General features: G+C 43.9%; 1 protein-coding gene across 3 annotated transcripts; it reads left to right on the top strand.

The window, feature by feature from the left end:
- The first annotated feature begins 2,643 nt into the window (after positions 1-2,643).
- Positions 2,644-17,893, top strand: SPATA45 (spermatogenesis associated 45). 3 transcript variants are annotated; one of them, XM_051821330.2, is made up of 4 exons: positions 2,644-2,749; positions 5,877-5,962; positions 9,812-10,125; positions 17,752-17,893. In XM_051821330.2, exons 3-4 carry the CDS (start codon positions 9,849-9,851, stop codon positions 17,769-17,771), a joined length of 297 nt encoding a protein of 98 aa, XP_051677290.1. In that variant the 5' UTR covers positions 2,644-2,749; positions 5,877-5,962; positions 9,812-9,848; the 3' UTR covers positions 17,772-17,893. The 3 variants fall into 3 exon arrangements, with proteins under 3 accessions (XP_051677290.1, XP_069911387.1, XP_069911388.1); XM_070055286.1 differs by lacking the exon at positions 5,877-5,962 and having other exon boundaries at positions 2,652-2,749; XM_070055287.1 differs by lacking the exons at positions 2,644-2,749; positions 5,877-5,962 and adding an exon at positions 5,969-6,104.
- Positions 17,894-24,211: the final 6,318 nt, after the last annotated feature.

Below are 24,211 nucleotides of genomic sequence, written 5' to 3'. Positions count from 1 at the left end.
GGAATTTGGGCCCACATAGTTTCACAAGATACACCCTTAGCCATTAGCAAGCAAAGCTTATATGTACAGAAGCAAGAGATCTGCAATTAGCTTTTAGCCACACTCACTCCATTTTGATTCTGATTCTGCAATGGGAGATTCTCTCTCTCTCTCTCAAATAAATATAGATAAATTATTTAAAAAAAAAAGAACAAGAAAATGGCCAGCCCCATTATTCCAAAATTTAAAAATTTACTCTACATCACAATATAAGTCATGCCTTCCCTTCCCTTGAAATGTAACTAACCCAGTTTAAATTCAGTTTTACATAGTTGACTGCACTAGTGCCTGCTTACTGTTGTATCCTATAACTTTAAGGTGAGAATGAAGTAAAATCTTGGTGAGATTTTAAGTGCATAGCAAACCAAAGCAAGTCCAGGAGGACAGGAATAGGAATCATTCCAGAATGCAACCCAAAATCCCTGCTGGGAGGGAAATCCCTGAGTATGGAAAAAATGTTTGCTTGGAATGGTGATCCAGATTGAGTTTCTTTTTTTTTTTTTAATTTTTTTTTTTTTAAATTTTTCTTGACAGGCAGAGTGGACAGTGAGAGAGAGAGACAGAGAGAAAGGTCTTCCTTTTGCCGTTGGTTCACCCTCCAATGGCCGCCGCGGCCGGCGCACCGCGCTGATCCGAAGGCAGGAGCCAGGTGCTTTTCCTGGTCTCCCATGCGGGTGCAGGGCCCAAGGACTTGGGCCATCCTCCACTGCACTCCCTGGCCACAGCAGAGAGCTGGTCTGGAAGAGGGGCAACCGGGACAGAATCCAGCGCCCGACCGGGACTAGAACCTGGTGTGCTGGCGCCGCAAGGTGGAGCATTAGCCTATTGAGCCGAGGCGCCAGCCCAGATTGAGTTTCTTATGTGGCAGATCATCACTTGGGAAAATCACTTGGGCACAGTGCATATAACTTTGTGAATTGATCATCTATTACCCATTTCAGAAGAAAACTTCTTTCCAGCTGTTTTCTACTTAAAATGCCCAGAACCCCTCTGTACTGACATTAGCCCCATTTGACAGCTAAGGAAGTTTAAGCATATAGATATAAAAAATCTTCTAAAAAGGAGAATTTAGATGTAGCACCTTTCATGCCAGGGTTTTATAAGGTATTTTGAGGAATTTTCTGCATGATTGGAGAGTTGTTTAAAACAAATGAATAGGCCAGTCCGCAGCTCACTAAGCTAATCCTCTGCCTGTGGCGCTGGCACACACTAGTCCCGGTTGGGGCGCCATATTCTGTCCCGGTTGCCCCTCTTCCAGGCCAGCTCTCTGCTGTGGCCCGGGAAGGCAGTGGAGGATGGCCCAGGTGCTTGGGCCCTGCACCCGCATGGGAGACCAGGAGGAAGCACCTGGCTCCTGGCTTCAGATCGGCACAGCGTGCCGGCCATAGCAGCCACTTGGGAGGTGAACCAACAGAAAAAGGAAGACCTTTCTCTTTGTCTCTCTCTCTCACTGTCTAACTCTGCCTGTCAAAAAAAAAAAAAAAAAAAAAAAAAAAAAGAATAAACAAAAGCAATGAAAACAATACCCTCTTATCCCTCTTATCCTTCCAACTGCCCTACGTTGGTCCCCATGGTTACTGCCTCCCAGTTTCATTAGAGTTGAGTGAGTGGACCAGGAGGTTTTTGTTGAACCTTCATACAGTTCCTTGGGAAATATATTTCTCTGGCATTGTAGACTGCTTTCATCAGTACCAGTCTTTCTTTGCCATGACTGATTTTTGTAAAGAAATAAAGTATGACTTTTGTGTTTCTAAAATTTCTTTCTGAAGTTTTTTTTTTTTTTTAAAGAGCTGGAGACCTCCTATCCTGAGAAAATAGATAAATGAATAACCCATGATGTAAAATGCAAAGTTTTAATAAAATGAATAAGAATAGCTACCATTTATGGAGTACCAACATTGAACTCTTTTCCATGGGGGAAAAGTACCCATTTGTGCCCAGTACCCACAAGATCACCAGGCACACATCATTTGCTTAACAATTAACAGTTTATGTAATAAAGAGATGGCAAGCATGGTGCAAGGTGCTTTATTTACATGCATTCCTCATTTAATTCTAACTCCCTCCCTATTACCTACCATATACACACACATATAATGTGTATGAAATGAATTAAGTATCAGCCAGTGCCGCGGCTCAATAAGCTAATCCTCCACCTACTGGCGCCAGCACACCGGGTTCTAGTCCCGGTCGGGCGCCGGATTCTGTCCCGGTTGCCCCTCTTCCAGGCCAGCTCTCTGCTGTGGCCAGGGAGTGCAGTGGAGGATGGCCCAAGTCCTTGGGCCCTGCACCCTATGGGAGACCAGGAGAAGCACCTGGCTCCTGCCTTCGGATCAGTGCAGTGTGCCGGCCACAGCGCACCAGCCGTGGCGGCCATTGGAGGGTGAACCAACGGCAAAAGGAAGACCTTTCTCTCTGTCTCTCTCTCTCTCACTGTCCACTCTGCCTGTCAAAAAAAAAAAAAAAAAAAAAAAAGAACTAAGTATCTTTATTCTCATTTTATAGATGAAGAAACTGATATTAAAGGGGTTGAGAAATTTGTCCAAGACACATGACCAGTAAGTAAATAGTCTCTGACTCTTAACAGAATTCTATAGCTAGAACAAAGTAGAAATGGCACAGCTCAGAACATTCCATCACCAAGGTAATATCCAAGCAGCCTGATCCACACAAGTGGATTCCAGATGGGCTTTGGGTTACGTACGTTAAGGTAATTTATAATATATCTGTAGAAATAGTAATGTATTTTCTATAGATATACATTTTTTAAAGATTTATTTCTTTATTTGAAAGGTAGAGTTAAGGAAAGACAGAGGGAGGGAGGGAGGGAGGGAGGGAGGGAGAGAGATAGAGAGATATAGAGAAAAGAGAGGTTTCATTCACTGGTTCACTCCCCAAATGGCTGCAATGGGCAGAGTTGGGTTGATCCAAAGCAGGAGCCAGGAGCTTCTTCCAGGTCTCCCATGTGGGTGCAGGGGCCCAAGCACTTGGGCCAATCTCTGCTGCTTTCCCATGCCATAGCAGAGAGCTGGATCAGTAAAACAGCCAGCACTGCAGGTGGCTGTTTAACTTGCTATGCCACAGTGCTGGCCCCTAGATAAACATTTAATTCTGGGTATTGTGGTTGTTACATTCTGTAAAATTGCTGCAATTACTGAATTACCAAATACTGAACCATTACTCCAGTGAAATACAGAGTTAGGTTCCCGTAAACCTCAGGTCACAACACTTTTGTCAACCCATCAATATATAACTTTATTTTATGTATGTTTCTGTTTAGAGACAGCTAACTCATTTTTTTTAAAGATTTATTTATTTATTTGAAAGTCAGAGTTACAGGGAAAGGGAGAGACAGAGAGAGAGAGAGAGAGAGAGAGAGATATTTTTCATCTGCTGGTTCATTCCCCAGATAGCCACAAAGGACAGGGCTGGGCCAGGCTGAAGCCAGGAGCCAGGAGCTTCTTCTGGATCTCCCACATTGGTACAGGGGCCCAAGCATTTGGGTCATTCTCCAGTGCTTTCCCAAGTGCATTAACAGGGAGCTGGCTTGGAAGCCAAGCAGCTGGGACTGGAACTGGCACCCATATGGTGGTGTCTACCCGCTACGCCACAGTGCTGGCCCCAAGACAGCTTACTTAATATGCAGTGTTGATCCACTAACAATTGATAAATTGAACTCACACTCCACTAATGTTGGCTTCTCAGCCAATAGCACTCTAGCTCATAGCTTATTGAATGCTTGCAAGCTCTTCAGCACTACACTTGAGGGCCATGTGAAACAATGAAATTAACAATAACAGAAACACAAAATGAAGAAAATATGACACTAAGTCACAAAAAGACCATGTGTTTGCAGCATGGGGGCAGAAACAGGAAGGCAAGCGTTGTTGGACCTCAGCAAATTCCTACTGCTCTGCGCAAGTCCTCAAATGACTGAGAAAAGGCCACAGATATAATTTTGGGGTAAAAAAGACTTAGCAAATAGGCAGATTTGCAGATACAAAATCATAAATAGTGAGTAGCTATATACATACTTCCTATTTCCACAGCCCTTTTCAAAGTCATGGATTATGCACATTAAGAGATAAAAAAACTTGGGTGGATTGGCTGTGGAAATTGTCCTAGTCCTCTGACACACAAGGGACTGATTTCATAGGTGCGCAGCCTGCACAGTCACTTGGGCCATCCTCCACTACCTTCCTGGGCCACAGCAGAGAGCTGGACTGGAAGAGGAGCAACCGGGGACAGAACCTGGTGCCCAAACTGGGACTAGAACCTGGGGTGCCGGCGCCGCAGGCCCGCAGGCAGAGGATTAGCCTAGTGAGCCACGACGCCAGCCGTATTCAGTGAACTTTTAAAAAAAATTATTTATTCATTTTGTTTATTTGAAAGGGAGAGAGAGAGAGAGAAAGAGAGAGAGATCTTCCCTTCACTCCTTAAATGCCAGCCAGCAACAGCCAGGACTGGGCCAGGCCAAAGCCAGGAGCCAGGAGCCAGGAACTCCATTTGAGTCTCCCACATGGGTAGAAGGGGCTCAGTACTTGAGCCATCATCCTGTGTCTCCCTGGCTCATTGGCAGGAAGTTAGATGGGGCCTGGAGAAGCTAGGACTCAAACTGACATCCTCATAGGATGCAGGTGTCCCGAGAGGCAGCTTAACCTACTGCCCCGCTATACTACCCCTGTTCAGTGAACTTTCAACTAGGACATTTGTAATAAACCTATAAAATGGTCTTTTACCAAAATATAAATTAACGTAGATGTACATGAAAGATAACTCTCTTGTTTTCTTTTTCCTTTCCTTTAATAATGTCTCCATTTTTTAAAATTTATGGACTCTCCAGAAAAGATAAAGTGAAAATGTTAATGGAAATAGAATTTTAAAAGTTTAATTTCTGATGAATTAGTATCTCTAATAAAAGGAAGTTGAAATTAATAACAGAGATATTTGAACTAACTGTAGATGTATGAGTTATATTTCATTCATGTTACTCTCAGTTGATGATTAGAGTTAGATTAACAGAAACCAAACTATTTCTTTAGTGTTGACTGTATAAAATATTTTATGTTCCTTTAATGTAGACTTGCTAGATCTTCCCTTTTTACTTCTGCAAATGACATCTTGCCTAAGGAACTGTTTCCTTTAGTTACTTCAATACCAAAGAGTCATTTTCAAGTGGGCCATACAGTATCTTTTAAATATAGGGGCAATTGGGCTGTTGTGGCCATTTGGGAAGTACACTGGTGGATGGAAGATTTCTCACTCTCTCTGTCTCTCCTTCTTTCTATTATTTTAATTAAAAATTTTATTTATTTATTTGAAAGGTACAATTACAGACAGACAGAGGGAGAAACAGAGAGGTCCTCCATCTGCTGGTTCACTCCCCAGATGGCCACAACAGCTAGAGCTGGGCCAATCAGAAGCCAGGAGCCAGGAGCTTCTTCTGGGTCTCCCATGTGGGTGCAGGGCCCCCAAGTGCTTGGGCCATCCTCTACTGCTTTCCCAGGCCATAGCAGAGAGCTGGATCAGAAGAGGATCAACCTGGACTAGAACATGCCCATATGGGATGCCAGCGCCACAGGCGGAAGATTAACCTGCTATACCACAGCACCAGCCCTTCTCCTTCTCTCTAACTCTCCCTGGGAAATCTGCACTTGCCACAGATGGAAAAAATCAAACATCCATTAAGGGGAACACAGTTTTCTTTCTCATATTTACCTTAATAACAAAAGTTTCTTTTACTCTGTTAAAATTCATAGGAACAAAATAAAAATGGGAGATTAGGTTCTACATGAGATACTGGATTGGAGAAAAATGGCTTTTCTTGTTTTTCCTAGTCCTAAAATCTTGGGAGTACACCTAACCCTCAGCCAGGAGCAGAGCCCAGCCCAGCCAGACCCTCAGGTTGAAGCAGGGTTCTCAGGTGAGCCCAACCCCCAGCGGGTATGCCAGTGTATTTCACAGCATTATTGCTCAATAATGACGAAGTGCTGGGGCATCTTTCCAAAAATCCCAGTCTTCCCTAAAGCATTTCCTTCTGTTCAGGACTACTGTTGTCTGCACATGTGAGTACTTGTAAGAGTTTCAGAGTTTACCTCCTCTCCTTTTGTGTTCTATTTAGAAATGGAAAGTCGATGGCTCTGGTGGCTTTCCTGAATAATGAATGTTTCTGTTCTTTTTGTCACTTCAATATGTTTCAAGCCTTACTTTATAAATCAGTGGAAACAACCCAAAATGAGATAAATGATTGGAAATCCATATGATAAATTGTTATACTGTCATCAAGTATTAAATTTGTATTACTAGTGGCATACATGTAATAACACAAAAAAGTCTCATGAAATAATTTTAAAGGATTTATTTATTTATATTTGAAAGGCAAAGTGACAGAGAGGGAAAGATGGAGAGAGATATCTTTCATCTGCTGGTTCACTCTCCAAATGGCCACAACAGTCAGTTTTTTTAAATTTCAGAACAACTGGTGGTATCTCATTATATGTATTTATGGGGTACCATGTGGTATTTTGAGGCACATATACATTGTGTAATGTCCAAATCAAGGTAAGCAAATATATTTCCTCAAACACTGTTTCTTTGTAGTCATCATAGTATCCACTTAAATTTCCTCAGTGATTGAGGGTGCTGCACATATTTTTATGTGCTGGCTTACCATCTGTATAACTTCTTAAGCATATTGAAAATATCATTTCTCTGCCTACTGGCTCCTAATCTTGCTTGTTGAAGAGTCTGCTGTCAGTTCAACTACCCCTCCTTTATTCTATGATAGGCTTTAAGGTTCTCTCTCTCTCTCTCTCTTTCTTATTTATTTACTTGAAAGGCAGAGTTAGAGACAGACAGAGAGACAATCAGAGCTTCCATCCAATGGTTTACTCCCCAAATGGCTGCAATGACCAGACTGAAGCCAGGAACCAGGAGATTCTTCCGGGTCTCCCATGTGGGTACAGGGGTCCAAGGACTTGGACCTTCTTCCACTGCTTTCCCAGGTGCATTAGCAGGGAACTGGATCAGAGATGGAACAGCTGGGACTGGAACCAGATTCCATTTAGGATGCCAGTGCCACAGGCAGTGGCCTTACCCTTTATACTATAATGCTGGCCCCAAGGTTTTCTTATAGTTTCTAATTTTTAATAACCTTACTGGGATCTAAGTGTAGACTTGCAAAGGTCCTGATGAGTATTCTTGGAGCTTCTCAAGGCTGTGAACTGGTTTTCTTCATCTGTTCTGGCCTTCTCTCAGTCATCTTTCCAAATCTTGTCTCTGCCTCATTCTTGTCTTCCTTGATGTCCCATTCTGTGCAGGGACATCTCACTGTGTCTTCCACATCCTTAATTTTTAATTACATCCATATCTTTGTCTTTCTAAACTGCAATCAGATAGTTACTTCTGATCTGTCTTCCAGTTCCCTACTTTTTTTTTTTAATATTTATTTATTTATTTGAAAGGCAGAGTTTCAGAGAGGTAGAGGCAGAGAGAGAAAGTCTTCCATCTGCTGGCTCACTCCCTAAATGGCGACAATGGCTGGAGCTGTGCCAATTTGAAGTTGGGAGCCAGGAGCTTCTTCCTGGTCTCCCACGCAGGTGTAGGGGTCCAAAGACTTGAGCCATCTTCCACTGCTTTCCCAGGCCATAGCAGAGAACTGGATCAGAGATAGAGCAGCGAGGTCTTGAACCAGCGCCCAAACAGGATGTCGGCACTGCAGGAGGCAGCTTTACTTGCAATGCCACAGCGTTGGCCCCTCCCTGCTTCTTTTTTCTGGTGAATCTGTCTGCTGCTGAACTTTAAACTGAGTTTTAAATTTACTTAATGATAGAAAGGACTCAGGAGTGAGACAGACAGTAAAGTGATAAGGTTTTATTGGGGATAGGGCACCTGTCAGAATGGAAGGGAAGATAGAGTGCCCAGTCACTCGCAGTGGGGGAGAGTTTACAGGTTTGAATGGAGAGAATACACCTGGCAGAGTGCTGAGCACACCTCCCCCTCTCCTCCAGGACAAAGGATGGAGAGTCCTAGTGGAAGGGTTTGTTGGGTGAAAATTAGCAAATTCCTCCCCAGAGTTGTTGGCACAGGGCAGAGTAGAGGGGCTTCCCTTAGGATGTCTGTGAAGGTTTATTGCCCCTTGTTATCAGGTCAGGTAACCCATTTGGTTGTGCAGGAGAGAGAGTTCTCCTGGGAGCTTTCCTTGCAGGAAGGGCTGGGACCACCTGGGGGGGGGGAGTTATCAGGGTCTGGGCAGGACTTTGAAATGCAGATTTCTGCTGTCAGTTTCCTTAGGCTCCTCTCACACACACACTTAGGCTAATTTCTAACTTCCTGCCTGACAGCCCTAACAAGCAGACTCTTACAAAAACATTTTAAAATTTACATTCTAATACAACCAATTTAAAGACTTTTTTCTATATCTTTTATGATGAAACCTCTTTGGATACTTATTGGGAAAGTAACATCCAAGATGTTAATGATGTTTGTCTTTGGATCAAGAATGATTTTAAACTTTCAACCTTATGCTTTTCTGTATTTTCTTAATTTTCTACAATGAATATATACTGTTTTCATAATCAGAAGAAACAATGAATGTTCCTAAAAGGAAAAACCAATGCAGAGTATCTTCAAAATCAAAACATACTGTCTTACTATCTTCTTTTTATTACCTTTTTTCCCCCTGAAAAATACTAACTAGGAGCTGGAGTTGTGGAGTTGTGGTATAGTGGGTTAAGCTGCCACCTGCACTGCTGGCATCCCATATGGGCACCTGTTTGAGTCCCAGCAGCTCCACTTCTATTCCAGGTCTGTGCTAATAGCCTGGGAAAGCAGCAGATTTGGGTCCCTGCACCCATGTAGGAGATCCAGAAGAAGCTCTGGGTCCTTAACTTCGGCCTGGTACAGCCCCGGGTCTTTGTGGCCATTTGGGGAGTGAACCAGCAGATGGAAGACCTCTCTCCCTGTAACTCTGCCTTTCAAATAAATAAAAATAAATCTTTACCAAAAAGAAAAAAAGAAGAAAAATAAAACAAAAACCTAACATACTTAGGAAATAGTAATAAAAATTGGGATGAAGTATGGGATGGGGAGGCACACTTACTGACTTCTAAACTAAGCAGGCAACCAATAGTGTTACTGGAGAATGGCAGGGTCCTTGTCTTTACGCAAAAAAGAACTCAGGTGTGAGACAGAGAGTAATTGGAAAGCAAACAGCAAGGTTTATTAGAGCAGGGACGTCCGTCCGTCCGTCCGTAAGAACAGATGGGCACCTCGTCAGACAGAACCAGAGAGATAGTGCCCTGTTTACATTTAAGCCGGGGCTTTTAAGGGGATGGGTCTTTGTCTTCCCACAGCTTCTCCTCCTGGAACAAAGGACTTTTTGGGTGTAAATACTAAAAATTCCTTTCTGAGTTTTCTCCCTGAAGTTATCAGATAGGAGGAAGCCTGGCTGGCAGGTGGGTTAGAGGAAGGATGAGCAGGACCCCCTGGAGGATCAGGATCCTGAGCAGGATATTTGAAATGCAGATATTGGGCTGCACCTGGAAGATTATCAGGCAGAAGGGGCGGGGACCCCCATCTGGCAGGTTATCAGGTAGAAGGGGCAGGGCAGGATGTAGATACTGGACTGCCCCTGGAAGGTTATCAGGATGACTGAGATGCTTATGCTGGACCTAGATGTCTTAGGCCTTTGTCACCTACACAGAAGCTCATATCTGACTTCCACCTAACAATAGTAATAGTATTTTTCCTTTTTTTTTTGGGGGGGGGGCAGGAAAGCAAGAAACACTTGACAATTGGTATTCAGCATAATGGTATCTATAAACAGAACTAATGAAATAATTGAAAAACTTAGAGCAAACAGACAACTTCTTTTGGAGGAAATAAACCAAAAGCGTGACTCCAATTGCTTAGTGGAAAGAAGCAATCAAGTCAGCCTACTGAGAGTTCAGAAGAGGCATTTCAGTAATGCCTACAAGTCCTTCATGGATGGGAAGATCAAAGACGCTGCTCCTGACAGCGGCAGGAGCTCCTGGATCAACCTGAGTCACCTTGTTCACAAGCAGAAGAAGCACTTCCCACCCCAAAGTAAGGTCTTCGGGTGGGATTCCTGCTCAAAGGAGGGGTTTATAAGTGAACTTAGGAGGGCTTTCTGGAGTTGAAAGAGCCTCCTTCATTGCCCTGGGGGAGTTGAAAGGCAATCTGGGCCGGTGCCGGGGCTCACTAGGCTAATCCTCCACCTGCGGCGCTGGCACCCCAGGTTCTAGTCCCAGTCGGGGCACCAGATTCTGTCGCGATTGCTCCTCTTCCAGTCCAGCTCTCTGCTGTGGCCCGGGAGTGCAGTGGAGGGTGGCCCAGGTCCTTGGGCCCTGCACCTGCATGGGAGACCAGGAGCAAGCACCTGGCTCCTGGCTTTGGCTCCGCGAAGCGCACCGGCCGCAACACACTGGCGGTAGCGGCCACTTTGGGGGTGAACCAACCGAAAAAGGAAGACCTTTCTCTCTGTCTCTCTCTCTCTCACTGTCTAACTCTGCCTGTCAAAAAAAAATTAAAAAAAAAAAAAAGAAAAAAGAAAGAAAGGCAATCTGTGTCAGCTAACTAGGCTGGCTGGTGTAAGATCTACTATAGGCCAGAGATTGATTTTCTTTATTTTTAAAGATTTATTTATTTGTTTGAAAGGCAGAGTTGGGGCCGGCGCCATGGCGCAGTAGGTTAATCCTCCGCCTGCAGCGCCGGAATCCCATGTGGGCGCCAGTTCTAATCCCGGCTGCTCCTCTTCTGATCCAGCAATCTGCTATGGCCTGGGAAAGTAGTAGAAGATGGCCCAAGTCCTTGGGCCCCTGCACTCACAGGGGAGACCGGGAAGAAGCTCTTGGCTTCAGATCAGCGCAGCTCTGGGGCGGTCATTTGGGGAGTGAACCAACGGAAGGAAGACCTTTCTCTCTCTCTCTCACTCTCACTTTCTGTAATTCTACCTGTCAAATAAATAAATAAAATCTTAAAAAAAAAAAAAAAGGCAGAGTTACAGAAAGAGAAGGGGTGGGGTGGCGGAAGAGAGAGAGAGAGAGAGAGAGAGGGATGCTCCCCCGCTAGTTCATTTCCCAATAACCACATTGGCCAGGTCTACTGAGCACTGAGGGATCACAGATACAGGGCAACAGAAATCAGGAGGAGGGATATGCTAATAAGCAGGAGGAATATTCATGGATTTTTGGCACAAGGGCTACATAATTCTTAGGATCAGGGAGCCACTTTCTTTTTGCACTCTTGTAGTCTTCTTGGCTAACTGTCATGGTGTCAGTGTGAAAGGCAGGCATACAGGTTAAAATTGGTCAGATTTGTGAACTGGAAGACCACGCCCCTGTGTGACCTCATGCTCCTACCTGATGCCTTTGCCACGCCCCTCTGTGGCCTCATTTCCCCTACCTGGCCACACCGGGGTGCCCACCAGCCAATCAGGTTAATTAACCACTCCCCTTTGGAGTGGGTTAAAAGCCTAGGGCACAGTGTGCCTGGGCCCCTGCTCTTCTTCCCTGGCCTCTTGCCAGGACAGGGCTTGCTGTAGCCCTGCGCCTCCAGGGCGCATGGCCTTTGGGCCATGTGCTCTAGGCTTCCTTGCCTAGATGCTCATCCATGTGGCTGGTTCCTGGTGCTTGGTATGAACCCCTATTCACCTCTCTCCCCTAAATAAAGCTTTCATTCTCTTATGCACCTTTCTTACTAAATAAAAGCTTAAAACATACCATGCTGCTTCGTTTATCTGTGCCGGTATTTAGAATTCTTCTCTAAATACTAGGCAAGAACCCTCTCGGGCTTATTAATATCGGGGATTTGGTAATAAGCCCGTGTTGAAATCATAAGGCACCCCAAATTCCGGTAGCGCATGTGGCACCCCGGATAGCATTTCTAGGGAACTTTAAGGGGCCACATTTCAGGGTAAATTTTAGGGGTCTTTTCCAATTTCAAGTGGGAGTGATTTTGAGCATGGAAATGTGATTATAGAGAGGTTTAGGCTCTGCTTGAGGTCGTATTGGCAGCCAGCTTGGATCTCTCAGATTCAAACCAGTTGGCCCTAGGAGGAGCCTCTGCCCTTAAAGCCATCCTGTTCTTGTTACCAGAGAAGCAAAGGGTCCTTGTCCTCACACAAGAAAGAATTCAGACATGAGACAGTAAGTGGAAAGCAAAGTAGCAAGGTTTATTAGGGAAGGGACATCCGTAAGAACGGATGGGCAGCTCTCCAGACAGAACCTGGGAGAGAGTGCACAGTTCACATTTAGGCTGGGGTTTTTAAGGGAATGGATCTTGCCTTCCCGCCTTTTATCTCCCCCTCTCCTTCTTCTCCTCCAGAACAAAGGACTTGTTGGGTGTAAATAGGAAAAATTTCTTTCTGAGTTTTCCCCCTGAAGTTGTCAGACAGGGGAAGCCTGGCTGGCATTGGCCAAGGGGGCTTCTCTCTAGGTGCCCACCTTAGAGGAAGGATGTTTATCAGGCCAGGTAGAAGGTGCAGGACCCCCTGGAAAGTCATCAGGATCCAGGTAGGACTTTGAAGTGCAGATACTGGGCTGCACCTGGAAGGTTGGGGGTTGACTTTGAAATGTCAATTCCTTAGGCCCTTGTCACACACACATAAGCTAATTTCTGACCTCCTACCTTACATTCTCAAAGAGAAACTATGTTAACGTGGGGGTGGAAACTCAAATATTGTCCTAGGTAACTTTATTATATTCAATATAATCCAATTCAATACCTCAAAAAATAATTAATTTGTGTCAGAAACAGAAGATTAGCTACACTGGAGATTTCACTTCTTTGATGTGGTTTTGACTTTGCATGTGCCTAGTGCTTGCTTATAGTATTGTAGAAGCAGTGTTTTGGGGGTGGTGTTGATGCACTGTAATGTGGAAAGCTGAGATTCTCCATTGCAGTGTGTGTGTGTTTAAGAAATTAAGTCATCTTTTTTTTTTTTTGTCTTTTAAAAACAATTTATTTATTTTCACTTTTATTTGAGAGGCAGAGAGATAGAAATCTTTCATCTGCTGGTTCACCTCCCAAATGCTTAACAACAGACTGGACTGGCCAAGCTGAAGTCAAGACCCAACACATCCATCTGGGTCTCCTGCATGGGCAACAGGGACCCAGGTACCGTCATCTGCTGCCTTCTCGGGCACATTAGCAGGAAGCTGGATCAGAAATGGAGTCGTGGGGCCTTAAACCGACATCCCCATATGGGAAACAGGTGTCCCAAGTGTTGATTTAACCTGCTGCTGCCACAGCACCCACCCCCTCCATTGTGTATTAATCTGTAACAGTAACCTACTTATGATATTCAAAAAATAACTCTTTAAACAAGGAAGATGACCTTAGTGTTCCTAATTCTGGGAGAAACTGTGTAATCTTATAATCTGGGTGAATTATTTGGAACTAGGTGAGTTAAATCACAGCTAGTATGTTTGTTCTCATAAGTTCTCATAATCACAACTAGTATGTTTGTTCTCATTTGTTCTACCATCCCATCCTAAGTGGGATGGTAGAGAGAAAAAACTATCTTCTAGGACAAACATAGTATACAACTTTTCAGGAAGATGCATAGTTTTCTACAATATAGAGTCTAATAAATGTTATTTCCTTAACCAACATTTGTAGTATCAAGTTTGTAAGCCAGTACTCTTATAACATTGAAACAAACTTTTAATATTCACTTTGCTACCTTTAAGTAAACAGACTTAAACAGAAACTCAGATTTATTATGACAAGATACTAAGTATAAGCTTCATTTAAATGTTACCACAATTGGTGTGTAAATACATGATCTTTCTTTATTGGCATACATGAGTGGTACTTAAGGTGTGGCCTGGAGAGGCTGGTGTTGTGGTACAGTGGGTTAAGCGCCATTGTGAAAGCAGCAGGAGAGGGCCCAACTGCTTGGGCTCCTGGCACCCAAGTGGGAAACCTAGAGGGAGTTCCAGGCTCCTGGCTTTGTCCTGGCCCATGTCTGGCTGTAGCAGCTTTTTGGTGAGTGAACCAGTGGATGAAAGATCTCTTTCTCTCTCTCTCCTTCTCTTTGTCACTCCACCTTTTAAACAAATAAAATAAATCTTTAAAAAAAATAATAAATACCCTTAAGTAGTCAAGTCTTTTTCTGAAGTTCATGAGGTCAATACTATTTTCATAGCAACAGTGAGATATTGTTTACCAATTTCACTCTCCTGCTGTTGTGAGAAAATGACGGAGTTTCCCAGGAACTAAGATGTGTGTTGGCATCATTACTCCAATGTTGGGATGTGCACTTATCTTGAGTTTTTAATTTTTTTCAATTTTAATTTCTAATATGGTAAATACTGAGTGATATAACACATATGAACAAATACTTGTTGGAATCCTCAATAATTTTTAAGAGTGTAATGGATCCTGAAATCAAAAAGATTGAGAACTACTGTTCTAAAGAGAAGGTAGACCCAGTGCTAGGTGTTTCAAGGCTTATTACAACTTCTCCATGGTTTTTCTCATTTTGCTTTTGACTTTAATTCCTATGAAGGATGAAAAAGAGATACTTGGGAGTTATTATCTTATTTCTGTAAGCAGAAAGAATATGGTCAGAAAGAAAGACACCCAGCACTTTTAGAGTACCTCCTTTTTTCTTTTTTCTTTCTTTCTTTCTTCTTTTTTTTTTTTTTTAATACTGTTAAGGTTTCAGAAGGTTAACAATGATACCCTTCTGTTCCTAATCTGAGAAATAGATGGAAGAAAACATTTTGGCTTTATTGTTGAAAAACAAATCTATATTGGAGGAATGGGCTTCAAAGCAGCCCGATGGCCAGCTCACCCCTGAAGAGAATTAGCCTCATCACAAACCAGAACTTGAGGCCTCCTGCATGAGGCTGAGCACAGATGAGAGTATGCTTCAGGAGGCTAGCAGGTACCAAGAGAGGATCCTCCTGTGTAAAATGAAGAGATGGGACATATATTGGCTGTAAAGTTTAATGAATCTATTAGTCTGGTAGGCCCTCAACAAATAAGTATTGAATCAAACGAGAAACATTGTTCACTGTAAAATGGCATTCTCTTTGTGTAAGGCAATATTTTTCTGTCCTCTGAATTTTTTTTTAATAGACAGTGAGAGAGAGACAGAGACAAAGGTCTTCCTTCCATTGGTTCACTTCCCTAATGGCCGCTACGGCTGGCACTGCACCTATCTGAAGCCAGGTGCTTCCACCCAGTCTCCCATCCAGATGCGGGGACCCAAGCACTTGGGCCATCCTTCACTGCCCTCCCAGGCCACAGCAGAGAGCTGGACTGGAAGAGGAGCAACTGGGACTAGTACCCGGCGCCCCAACTGGGACTAGAACCCGGGGTGCTGGCGCTGCAGGTGGAGGATTAGCCAAGTGAGCCACAGTGCCGGCCCCTCCTCTGAATTTTGAAAAGCACCAAACCTTCATCTTGGGCCATCTTTTCTTTTCTCTAGGGGATAACCTAGGCAGGACTCAGACAGGACTTAGCCTATCTCCGTTCTGATGACTCCTGTATCTCAATTTCCAGCTCTGACCTTAGAACCCTTCCAAGTTCCAGTCATGTATACTGGATTAGCTTATCTCAAATTTGCCCTTGCTAGAATAAAATTCCTGTTCCTCCCCAATAAACACATACCGCTCAACCCCACACCACCCTTACCCATCTTCCTCATCTCAAAACATGGCCATAGATCTGAGAGTACTTTTGAGATCATTGTACAAAGTCAGCCATTAGAACCCACCCTATCTAAATAGCACATTCCCCTCTAAACTTTTCCCTAGCTTTTTTTTCCTCCTAGTGGTTATCACTCCCTAATGAGTGCTAAGCTCCTTGCAAACAGAGATGATGTCTGCTTTTTGACTGCTTTATCCTTAGTCCCTCAGCGTGTGTCACAAATTGGGCACTCAGGAAATGTTTGTTGACTGACTGAATAATTATCAAGGCAGAATTAATTTCTCCGGAAGTGATGGAGGATCTTATGTCACTTCTCTTGAGACCAGTGCCCTTGGATAGACTCACAAACCTAGAGTCCTGTGCAATTGTAATTGGTTGCTGTAATCTTTAGAACTAGAGGAGGAGGGGCCAGCACTGTGGCGTAGCAGGTAAAATCGCTGTCTGCAGTGCTGACATCCCATATGAGTGCCATGTTCGAGTCATGGATGCTCCACTTCTGATCCAGCTCTCTGCTATGGCCTGGGGAAGCAGTAGAAGATGGCTCAAGTCCGTGGGCCCCTGCACCCATGTGGGAGACCTGGAAGAAGCTCCTGACTCCCGGCTTTGGACCTGCCCAGTTCTGGCCGTTATGGTCACTTGTGGAGTGAACTCCTGGATGGAAGAGCTCACTTGCTCACTCTCTCTCTCTCTCTCTGCCTCTACCTCTCTGCCTTTCAAATAAATAAATAAATCTTAAAAAAAAAAAACTAGAATAGGATAATGATAAGGTAAATTTTGCTGGAAATATTTAGCAAAAATTAGAAAGCATACATTGTTTTCCTTTGGATCCCTTTGCGAGAGGATGAGACATTCTTTTACTCTGTTCATTCATTCAGCAAATATTTATGAGTGCCTACCTTATGTCAGGCTGTTTTCTATATTCATGTCAATATAGTCATGAATAAAATCTCTTCCTTGAAAAGCTTAGACTTTACTGGGTAAAGCCAGACAATAAGTTTAAAAAATAGATACAGGGGGCCCTGGCACTGTGGCATAGCAGGTAAAGCCACCACCTGCAGTGCTGGCATCCCATATGGGTGCCAGTTTGAGTCCTGGCTGCTCCACTTTCAATCCAGCTCTCTGCCATGACCTGGGAAAGCAGTGGAAGGTGGTTCAAGTGTATCCATATGGGATACTCGTAAGAAGCTCCTGGCTCCTGGCTTCAGATAAGCTCAGCTCTGCTCTAGCTGTTGCAGCCATTTGGAGAGTGAACCAAATGGATGGAGGATTCTCTCTCTCTCTCTCTCTCTCTCTCTCTCTCTGTGTGTGTGTGTGTGTGTGTGTGTTTGTGTGTGTTTCTCTCTCTGCCTCTGTAACTGCCTTTCAAATAAATAAAGACATCTTTAAGAAAAAAGAATTACAAGATAAAGGTCTTAAAAAATAGATATATACATTAGATAGTGCTAAGTGGGCCAGTGCCATGAATAATCTCAGAGCAGTAGGGTGGTGGGAATAGAAGTGCTGAGTGGAGGACGCATTGTCACCCACGAGCTGTAAAGGGATTAGTCCCTGGATACAAGGAACTCTTGGGCTTCTGCAGGCAGCCAGGATATGCAGCAATAAGAGACAGAGTGAGATTTGTCTTAATGGTCTAACCTGGTGGTGGTCCAACCTGGGGAGAAGGCTATGAGTTCGAGGGGAATTTTACTAAGAGCACTAGGAGTTCTTGAGGCTCCTGTTTGCTTCTATCAACAGTGATATGAAGACAGGGAAGGAGTTTCTTTTTAGCCAGAGATTTCCATGCTCTCTCTTCTCTTCAGTCTTCTACTTGGAGATGTTGAGGCCAAAAGAGGGGCAGTGTTAACTTAGATAGCCTTGAAAACAGGAGACTCAGATACAAATTTGGCTTCCATCATTGCCTCGTCTCATGTGTAGTCATTTGGTGTTGCTGAACTTTAGTAAAACAGTGTTCATCCTCTCAGCCCTACCAGGTTATTCTGAAAACTATGATATAAATTATACAACAAATGCCTTTTCTTTTTTGTTTTTCAGATCATGCCATATTTGGATAAACTACATTTCCAGAGACACAGAAATACATTCTCTTTGGCCTTTCTCCAAAATGTCTAAATTATTTACAAATATTAATTATAAAATAAGCTAAACAAAATTACTCACTAGATCATCAAAAATACCTTATTAAGTCACATTCATCATACTACACCTTTGTTCATTCCATTCCATCATTTAGGCTTAGATATGTTAAAGAGAAGATTTGAGTTGATGAGGATACTTTCAAAGATGAATGACCTGAAAATCTACTTTATAGTGATCTTGTCATTACTAATATGAAATGTTTAAATACAGGGTTATATTTGTTTCTATAAATCAGTGGAATATATTGACCAACCCCACTCATCAGGTTGAAGACTAAAGTTACTCAAAGTCAACGTTTGCTTAATCACATGAACTTACTCTGTAAGAGCTACAATTTTGATTATTTGAATAAGAACGTATTTAAGAGAGTAACACAAGGTGTCTACAGGTAGACCTTTTTGTTATATATATAGATAGATAGATAGATAGATAAATGGATTTGTTTATTTTTATTGAAAGAGTTACAGAGAGGCAGAGGCAGAAAGAGAGAGAGAGAGAGAGAGAGAGAGAGAGAGAGGTCTTCCATCCGCTAATTCACTCCCCAAATGGCTGCAATGGCTGGAGCTGGGCCGATCTGAAGCCAGAAGCCAGGAGCTTCTTTTGGGTCTCCCATGCGGGTGCAGGGGCTGAAGGACATGGACCATCTTCTACTGCTTTTCCAGGCCATAGCAGAGAGCTGGATCAGAAGTGGAGCAGCCGGGACTCGAACAGGTACCCATTTGGGACGCTGGCACTGCAGGTGGTGGCTTTACCCGCTAAGCCACAGTGCTGGCACCCTTTTTAATATTTCATTGCCCATCCCCAAAGTGATCAGTGCTAGAATCATCTCAACTCTTCCTGTCACATTTTAACACAGCTTGTGTTTCTTTTTGTAGTTAGTAGCCTATTTCATATGAAAAGGAGTCGTTTCTTGGCATTTGTCTTTACATCAATAAAATATTCATCTTTTCTTTGGATGCTGTCTGCATCCATGGAAAGCAAAGAATTTCAGTATTGGCAGGAATGGGGGAAAACCAGCTGCTCTGAAACCCTCCCTCAGTGAGGGTTGCACAAGGGCACAGTGTGGATGAGACTCATCAATGAAGAAGGTACATTAACAACAACAACAACAAAAGCCAGACTAAAACTAATTGTTCACTTCCCAAAGGGCGAATACCTGGTGTGCAGAACTATGAAGGGTGAGCCTTCTACCACTTCATGAGCACTGACAGAAGACGGGAGACACCTGGTTCAGGGGCACAGGACTTTGCAGAGCACAACCAGTAGCACAAGCCTCATGCTCATGCTCGAGTTGGTTCTCCTTATTCCCCACTCACTCCTCTGCATCCCTCCCTCAGTCCCCCAGCAGTGGGAGCCATCCAGGTCAACTCTGCACACACAGGTTTGCTCACAGCCAAGGAACCCTGAACTTAAGAAACCAATCTTTGCCCAGTGAAGGTGAGTTTCATCTTTTTTATTCTAGAGAGCAAGCAGAACTGTCCAGAGATAGGTCCTGCAGGAGAATCTCTCTCTGTCTCCCAAGGAGGTACAGTGCCTCTGCCTCCAGATATGCAGAAACCTATGGAGGATTATCTCCTTAGACTCCACAGCCGAAATAGAAGCTGTCAAATACAATGTTATTTCTTAGGCTCAATCCAACATGGATCACAGGAGATAATCACATAGTGAATAAGCATTTATCCAATGAGCAATCTCCTTAATCTCATGTCTGTGCACCCCTATCCTGCCTTCCTCCTCACATGCCTCTGGCTTTATGGAACTATTTGTGGTTCTCTGACCTTGCCTCCTCCTGTTACCACCTCTTCTCCTAACTTCAGCTTATGCAAGATTTTTTTTTTTTTTTTTTTGACAGGCAGAGTGGACAGTGAGAGAGAGAGACAGAGAGAAAGGTCTTCCTTTTGCCGTTGATTCACCCTCCAATGGCCGCCGTGGCCGGCACGCTGCAACCAGCGCACCACGCCGATCCGATGGCAGGAGCCAGGTACTTATCCTGGTCTCCCATGGGGTGCAGGGTCCAAGCACTTGGGCCATCCTCCACTGCACTCCCTGGCCACAGCAGAGAGCTGGCCTGGAAGAGGGGCAACCGGGGCAGAATCCGGTGGCCCGACCGGGACTAGAACCCGGTGTGCCAGCGCCGCTAGGCGGAGGATTAGCCTAGTGAGCCGCGGCGCCGGCCCAGCTTATGCAAGATTTAACTTAAATCCACCTCTTCTGGAAGTCTAACCCACATTCCCAGCCCCCTTAGTTGGGCATTTCCACTTTGTCGTCTATTCTGACCCCAACAACAGCCTCAGTTGCTAAAACCAGAAACTCAAAAGTCACAAAACAATGTGTATTTTGGACTCTGAATCTACCTGAAGTAGCAGGAAGTCCAGTCACCTTCTCCACTCTGACCCAGGAGTGTTACATACCTGTCTGTGTGCGTGTTCCCTCAGTAAACACTGGGTGGAAGACATCACCCCCACCCTGCTTTCCTGTAGAGCTGCCTGTCGAATTCCTGGTACTGCAGAAAAACCTTGAGCTTGGCCCATCATTCCTGCTGCAGCTGTGGGTACCCTGTACCCCCTCCCAGAGACAGGACCACAGTGAAGGATCTGCACCTCTTATCTGGCACTGAAATGCATCTCAAGAGAGAGGCTCTGGCAGAGTCAGCAGCCAGGTTGCACCAAGCAGGCCACTGCCCTCTAAATGAGGCCTCTTGAGCAAGAAGGCTGTGAGGCAACACTGGGGCTGGGTGCTGGTGCCTGGGAACAAAGGCTGGGGACACTCAGGTGTAAAACTGTCACTCAGCTTTGTGCTTTTCCATTCTCTCTAGTGTTTTGGAAGGATGAAGTGGTTCCACTTAAAATGCCACAGGAGGAACAGAGACCAGAGAATCCGTACATTTCTCTGGGAGAACGTAAAGGAAAAGGTTCTTTGGATTATGCTCCTCTGTTACTGCAGACTCCTTTCATTCATTGGGTAGTCTGTGATTCACACATCACACTGTCTTGAAAATTATCCCCTCCAGGCCCACTGCCCTAAGTCCACAGTGTTGCCCTTAACTCTGTTTTGCCTTGAACATTAGGTGATGGAATTCTTTTTTGTGTTTCAAGAACTGATTTAAAGGTGAGGGACCAGGCATTGATGACCCAGGCCAACCCTGGCTGCTATGGGCATTTGGGGAGTGAACCAGTGGATGGAAGATCTCCGTCATTCTGTCTTTCAAATAAATAAGTAAGTAAAACTTTAAAAAAATATCTACGCTGTGCTGTAGAAGGTAAAGCTGCCGCCTGCAGTGGCAGAATCCCATATGGGCACTGGTTCGAGTCCCGGCTGCTCCACTTCTGATCCAGCTCTCTGCTATGGCCTGGGAAAGCAGCAGATGGTCAAAGTCCTTGAGCCCTGCACCTACATGAGAGACCCTGAAGAAGCTCCTGGCTCCTGGCTCCTGACTCCTGGCTTCGGATCGGCTCAGTTCTGGCCATTGCCACCATTTGGGGAGTGGCAGGAAGACCTCTCTGTCTCTGTCTTTCTCTCTGTCTATAACTCTACCTAAAAAGTGTAAAAAAAAAAAAAAAAAAAAAAAAAAGATACACAGAAGACCTGAAAAAACAACTCATGCCACTGCACTGGAACCATAAAGTCTCCACATTCAGAGATGCTGGGCATAAACCATGTAGGCAGCACCACCACCTTCCCGAGCTGGAGTCTGCCATACTGTGGTGGAGTCTGCTCAGTCCTGGCTTCTTTAGAAGTGTCCTGGTTTTAGAAGAGGCTGGAAAGTGATTGGCGTTGGACACTTCTATAGTGGGAAGCATGTGGAAGAATCTCCAAACAAAAAATGGGATCTGTAGGCAGGACTGCCAAAAAAGGCTGTCTAGTGTCCATCCACATGGATGAAAACCTCCTCTCCCACCTGTTGCTTCCCTCAGTTACTGCCTGTCCACCAGAAAGTAGCCCCACAGTTCAGAGTTCTTGATTTGCAACACCCTAAGGATGACTTTTCAAGGATATCATTCAAGCCAACCTAGATATTGGATTGGGAAGCATTATGATACTTGGGAAAGAGTGCTAGAATTGAAGTCAGGAGATTATAATTCTAAATGCATTACACATTACTGATGAGAATTTATACAATTTCTTTAAACTCCTTGGGCCTCAGAAGTAATCCACAGAAAAGTTCTGCACACATGACAAGAGACTTGTCACTTTTTGCTCTTAGATGCTATGCATGCTTCTCAGTATTTACTCTATTGAAGTATTGAACTGGGAAATGAGAAGTTATTTGCACCATTTTTAATACCTTAAGTACAAATACTACTAAGATTGTTCATGACCAAGGATACTCACTGAAGAAATCATTCTTTGTGGAGAAATGCTTGTTTTGGAATTAATCAAAGAGGAGGGGGCTCAAGAGGACTGATTAGAGTCCCATATATAAACTTGGAAGGACTGGTAAACCCTGAATTATCTAGTCTCTATTTTATCTTTTTGTCTGGCTTTGTCATCATTAGTGCAGACTTTGTCACAACTTGAAAAGATCAGTGAAACTTGCTTATGCTTGAAAAGCTAGACTCTAACATGCATAGAACAGTTTCTGGAAATCCTTTCTAAATTACTCAGATCCTGTAAATGAAATGTCAATTCACATAGGCTGCTTTGAAGTCAAAGGTAGGAAAGAGCAAGAAAGGGCAAAGGTAAGAAATTAAACTTTAAAGGATGAACATAGCTCAACCATGTAAAAAATGGGACACTTGTTCATGATGAGTTGAGGTGATTTGGGAGAGGGAAGGAAATGTGCAACAGTAAAGTAAGGGCAGGGTTATGATAGGAGAGCAGTGAACAAGACAGCCAAGCAGCCAACCAGCTAAGTGAGAGAGTGAATTCTCAGTGCATAATAATGCAAGAAAGGAACCTACAGAGTTTTTTTTTTTCTTTCAAGAAATTGACGTTTATGTGGTTAAGATTCCCACATCCCACATCAGAGTGCCTGGGTTTAATTCCCAGCTCTGGTGCCTGGTTCTGGCTTCCTGCCAATGCAGACATTGAGGGCCAAGGGTGATGGTTCAGGTAACTTGGTCCTTGCCACTCACATGGGAGACTTGAATTGTGTTCCTGACTCCTGGAGCCTGGATGACCCATCGCTGGCTGGTGCAGACATTTGGGGAGTGAACCAGTGGATGGGAGCACTCACCCTTACTCTTTCTCTCTCTTCTTCATAAATACATCTTTAAAAATAACCTAAATACAAGCATATTAATTTAAAAAAAATACAATTTCATCTGATTCTTAGTAGAATAGACAAAGGCATGAGCAAGAATAAGAACTGTTTCCTTTATTAAGGAAGGCCAGCAGATACTGTGGGGGGCATGATTTTGTATTTCAGCAGCAGAAGGTATTCTTATAGAATGCAAAAAAGTTTGTTTTTCTAGGCTATGAGAGTTTATTCCTATTTTTCAGAATGGTTCAACATTAGGAAATCTCTGACTGGTATTTAGTACACTTATAGGCTAAAGGAGAAAAATATATATCTCAAAAAAGGGTGAATAATAGATTCAGTATCTTGTCCAAAGAGCAGATTGAAAGATAAAATATTTGACATTTCAACTGCAGTCAGTCACTTGATTGATTTATTTGAAAGGCAGAGTTACAGGAAGAGAAGGAGTGACAAGGATTTCTTCCATCTGCTGGTTTATTCTCCAAATGACCACACCAGCCAGGGCTAGGCCAGGCCAAAGCCAGGAACCAGAAGCTTCATCCAGGTCTCCCACAAGGGTGGCAGGGGCTCAAGCACTTGGGCCATCATCTGCTGCTTTTCCAGGAGAATAAACAGGGAGCTGGCCTGGAAGTTGAGCACCCGAGACTTATATGGGTGCCCAGATAGGATCCTAGTGTTGTAGGTGGCCATTTAACTGGCTATGCCTGTTAAATGCTGGCCTCCAATTTAATTTTTTTTAAGTGTTTGCATTCTTGACTTTTAATTTTTCTCCTGTTTGCTCCTTTTTTTTTTTTTTAAGATTTATTTATTTGAAAGACAGTTAGAGAGAGAGGTAGAGACAGAGACAGAGAGGTCAGTCTTCTATCCACTGGTTCACTCCCCAGATGGTCGCAATGGCTGGCTGGAGCTGAGCCAATCTGAAATTGGGAGCCAGAAGCTTCTTCTGGGTCCCCCACATGAATGTAGGGACCCAGGGACTTAGGCCATCCTCCATTGGAAGTAGAGCAGCCGAGACTCGAACCGGCATCCATATGGGATGCTGGCGATGCAGGCTGGGGCTTTTACTGGCTGTGCCACAATACCAGGCCCCTCAAATTAATTTAAAATAATATTTGTGAGTATATGTTATTGAGGACCTTGCTTCAGACCATGTAG

The sequence above is a fragment of the Oryctolagus cuniculus genome, chromosome 13, assembly GCF_964237555.1.
Source record: "Oryctolagus cuniculus chromosome 13, mOryCun1.1, whole genome shotgun sequence".
NCBI lineage: Eukaryota > Metazoa > Chordata > Mammalia > Lagomorpha > Leporidae > Oryctolagus > Oryctolagus cuniculus.
The sequence above is the reverse complement of the archived record's forward strand: the minus strand, read 5'-3'. Positions and strand labels throughout refer to the sequence as shown.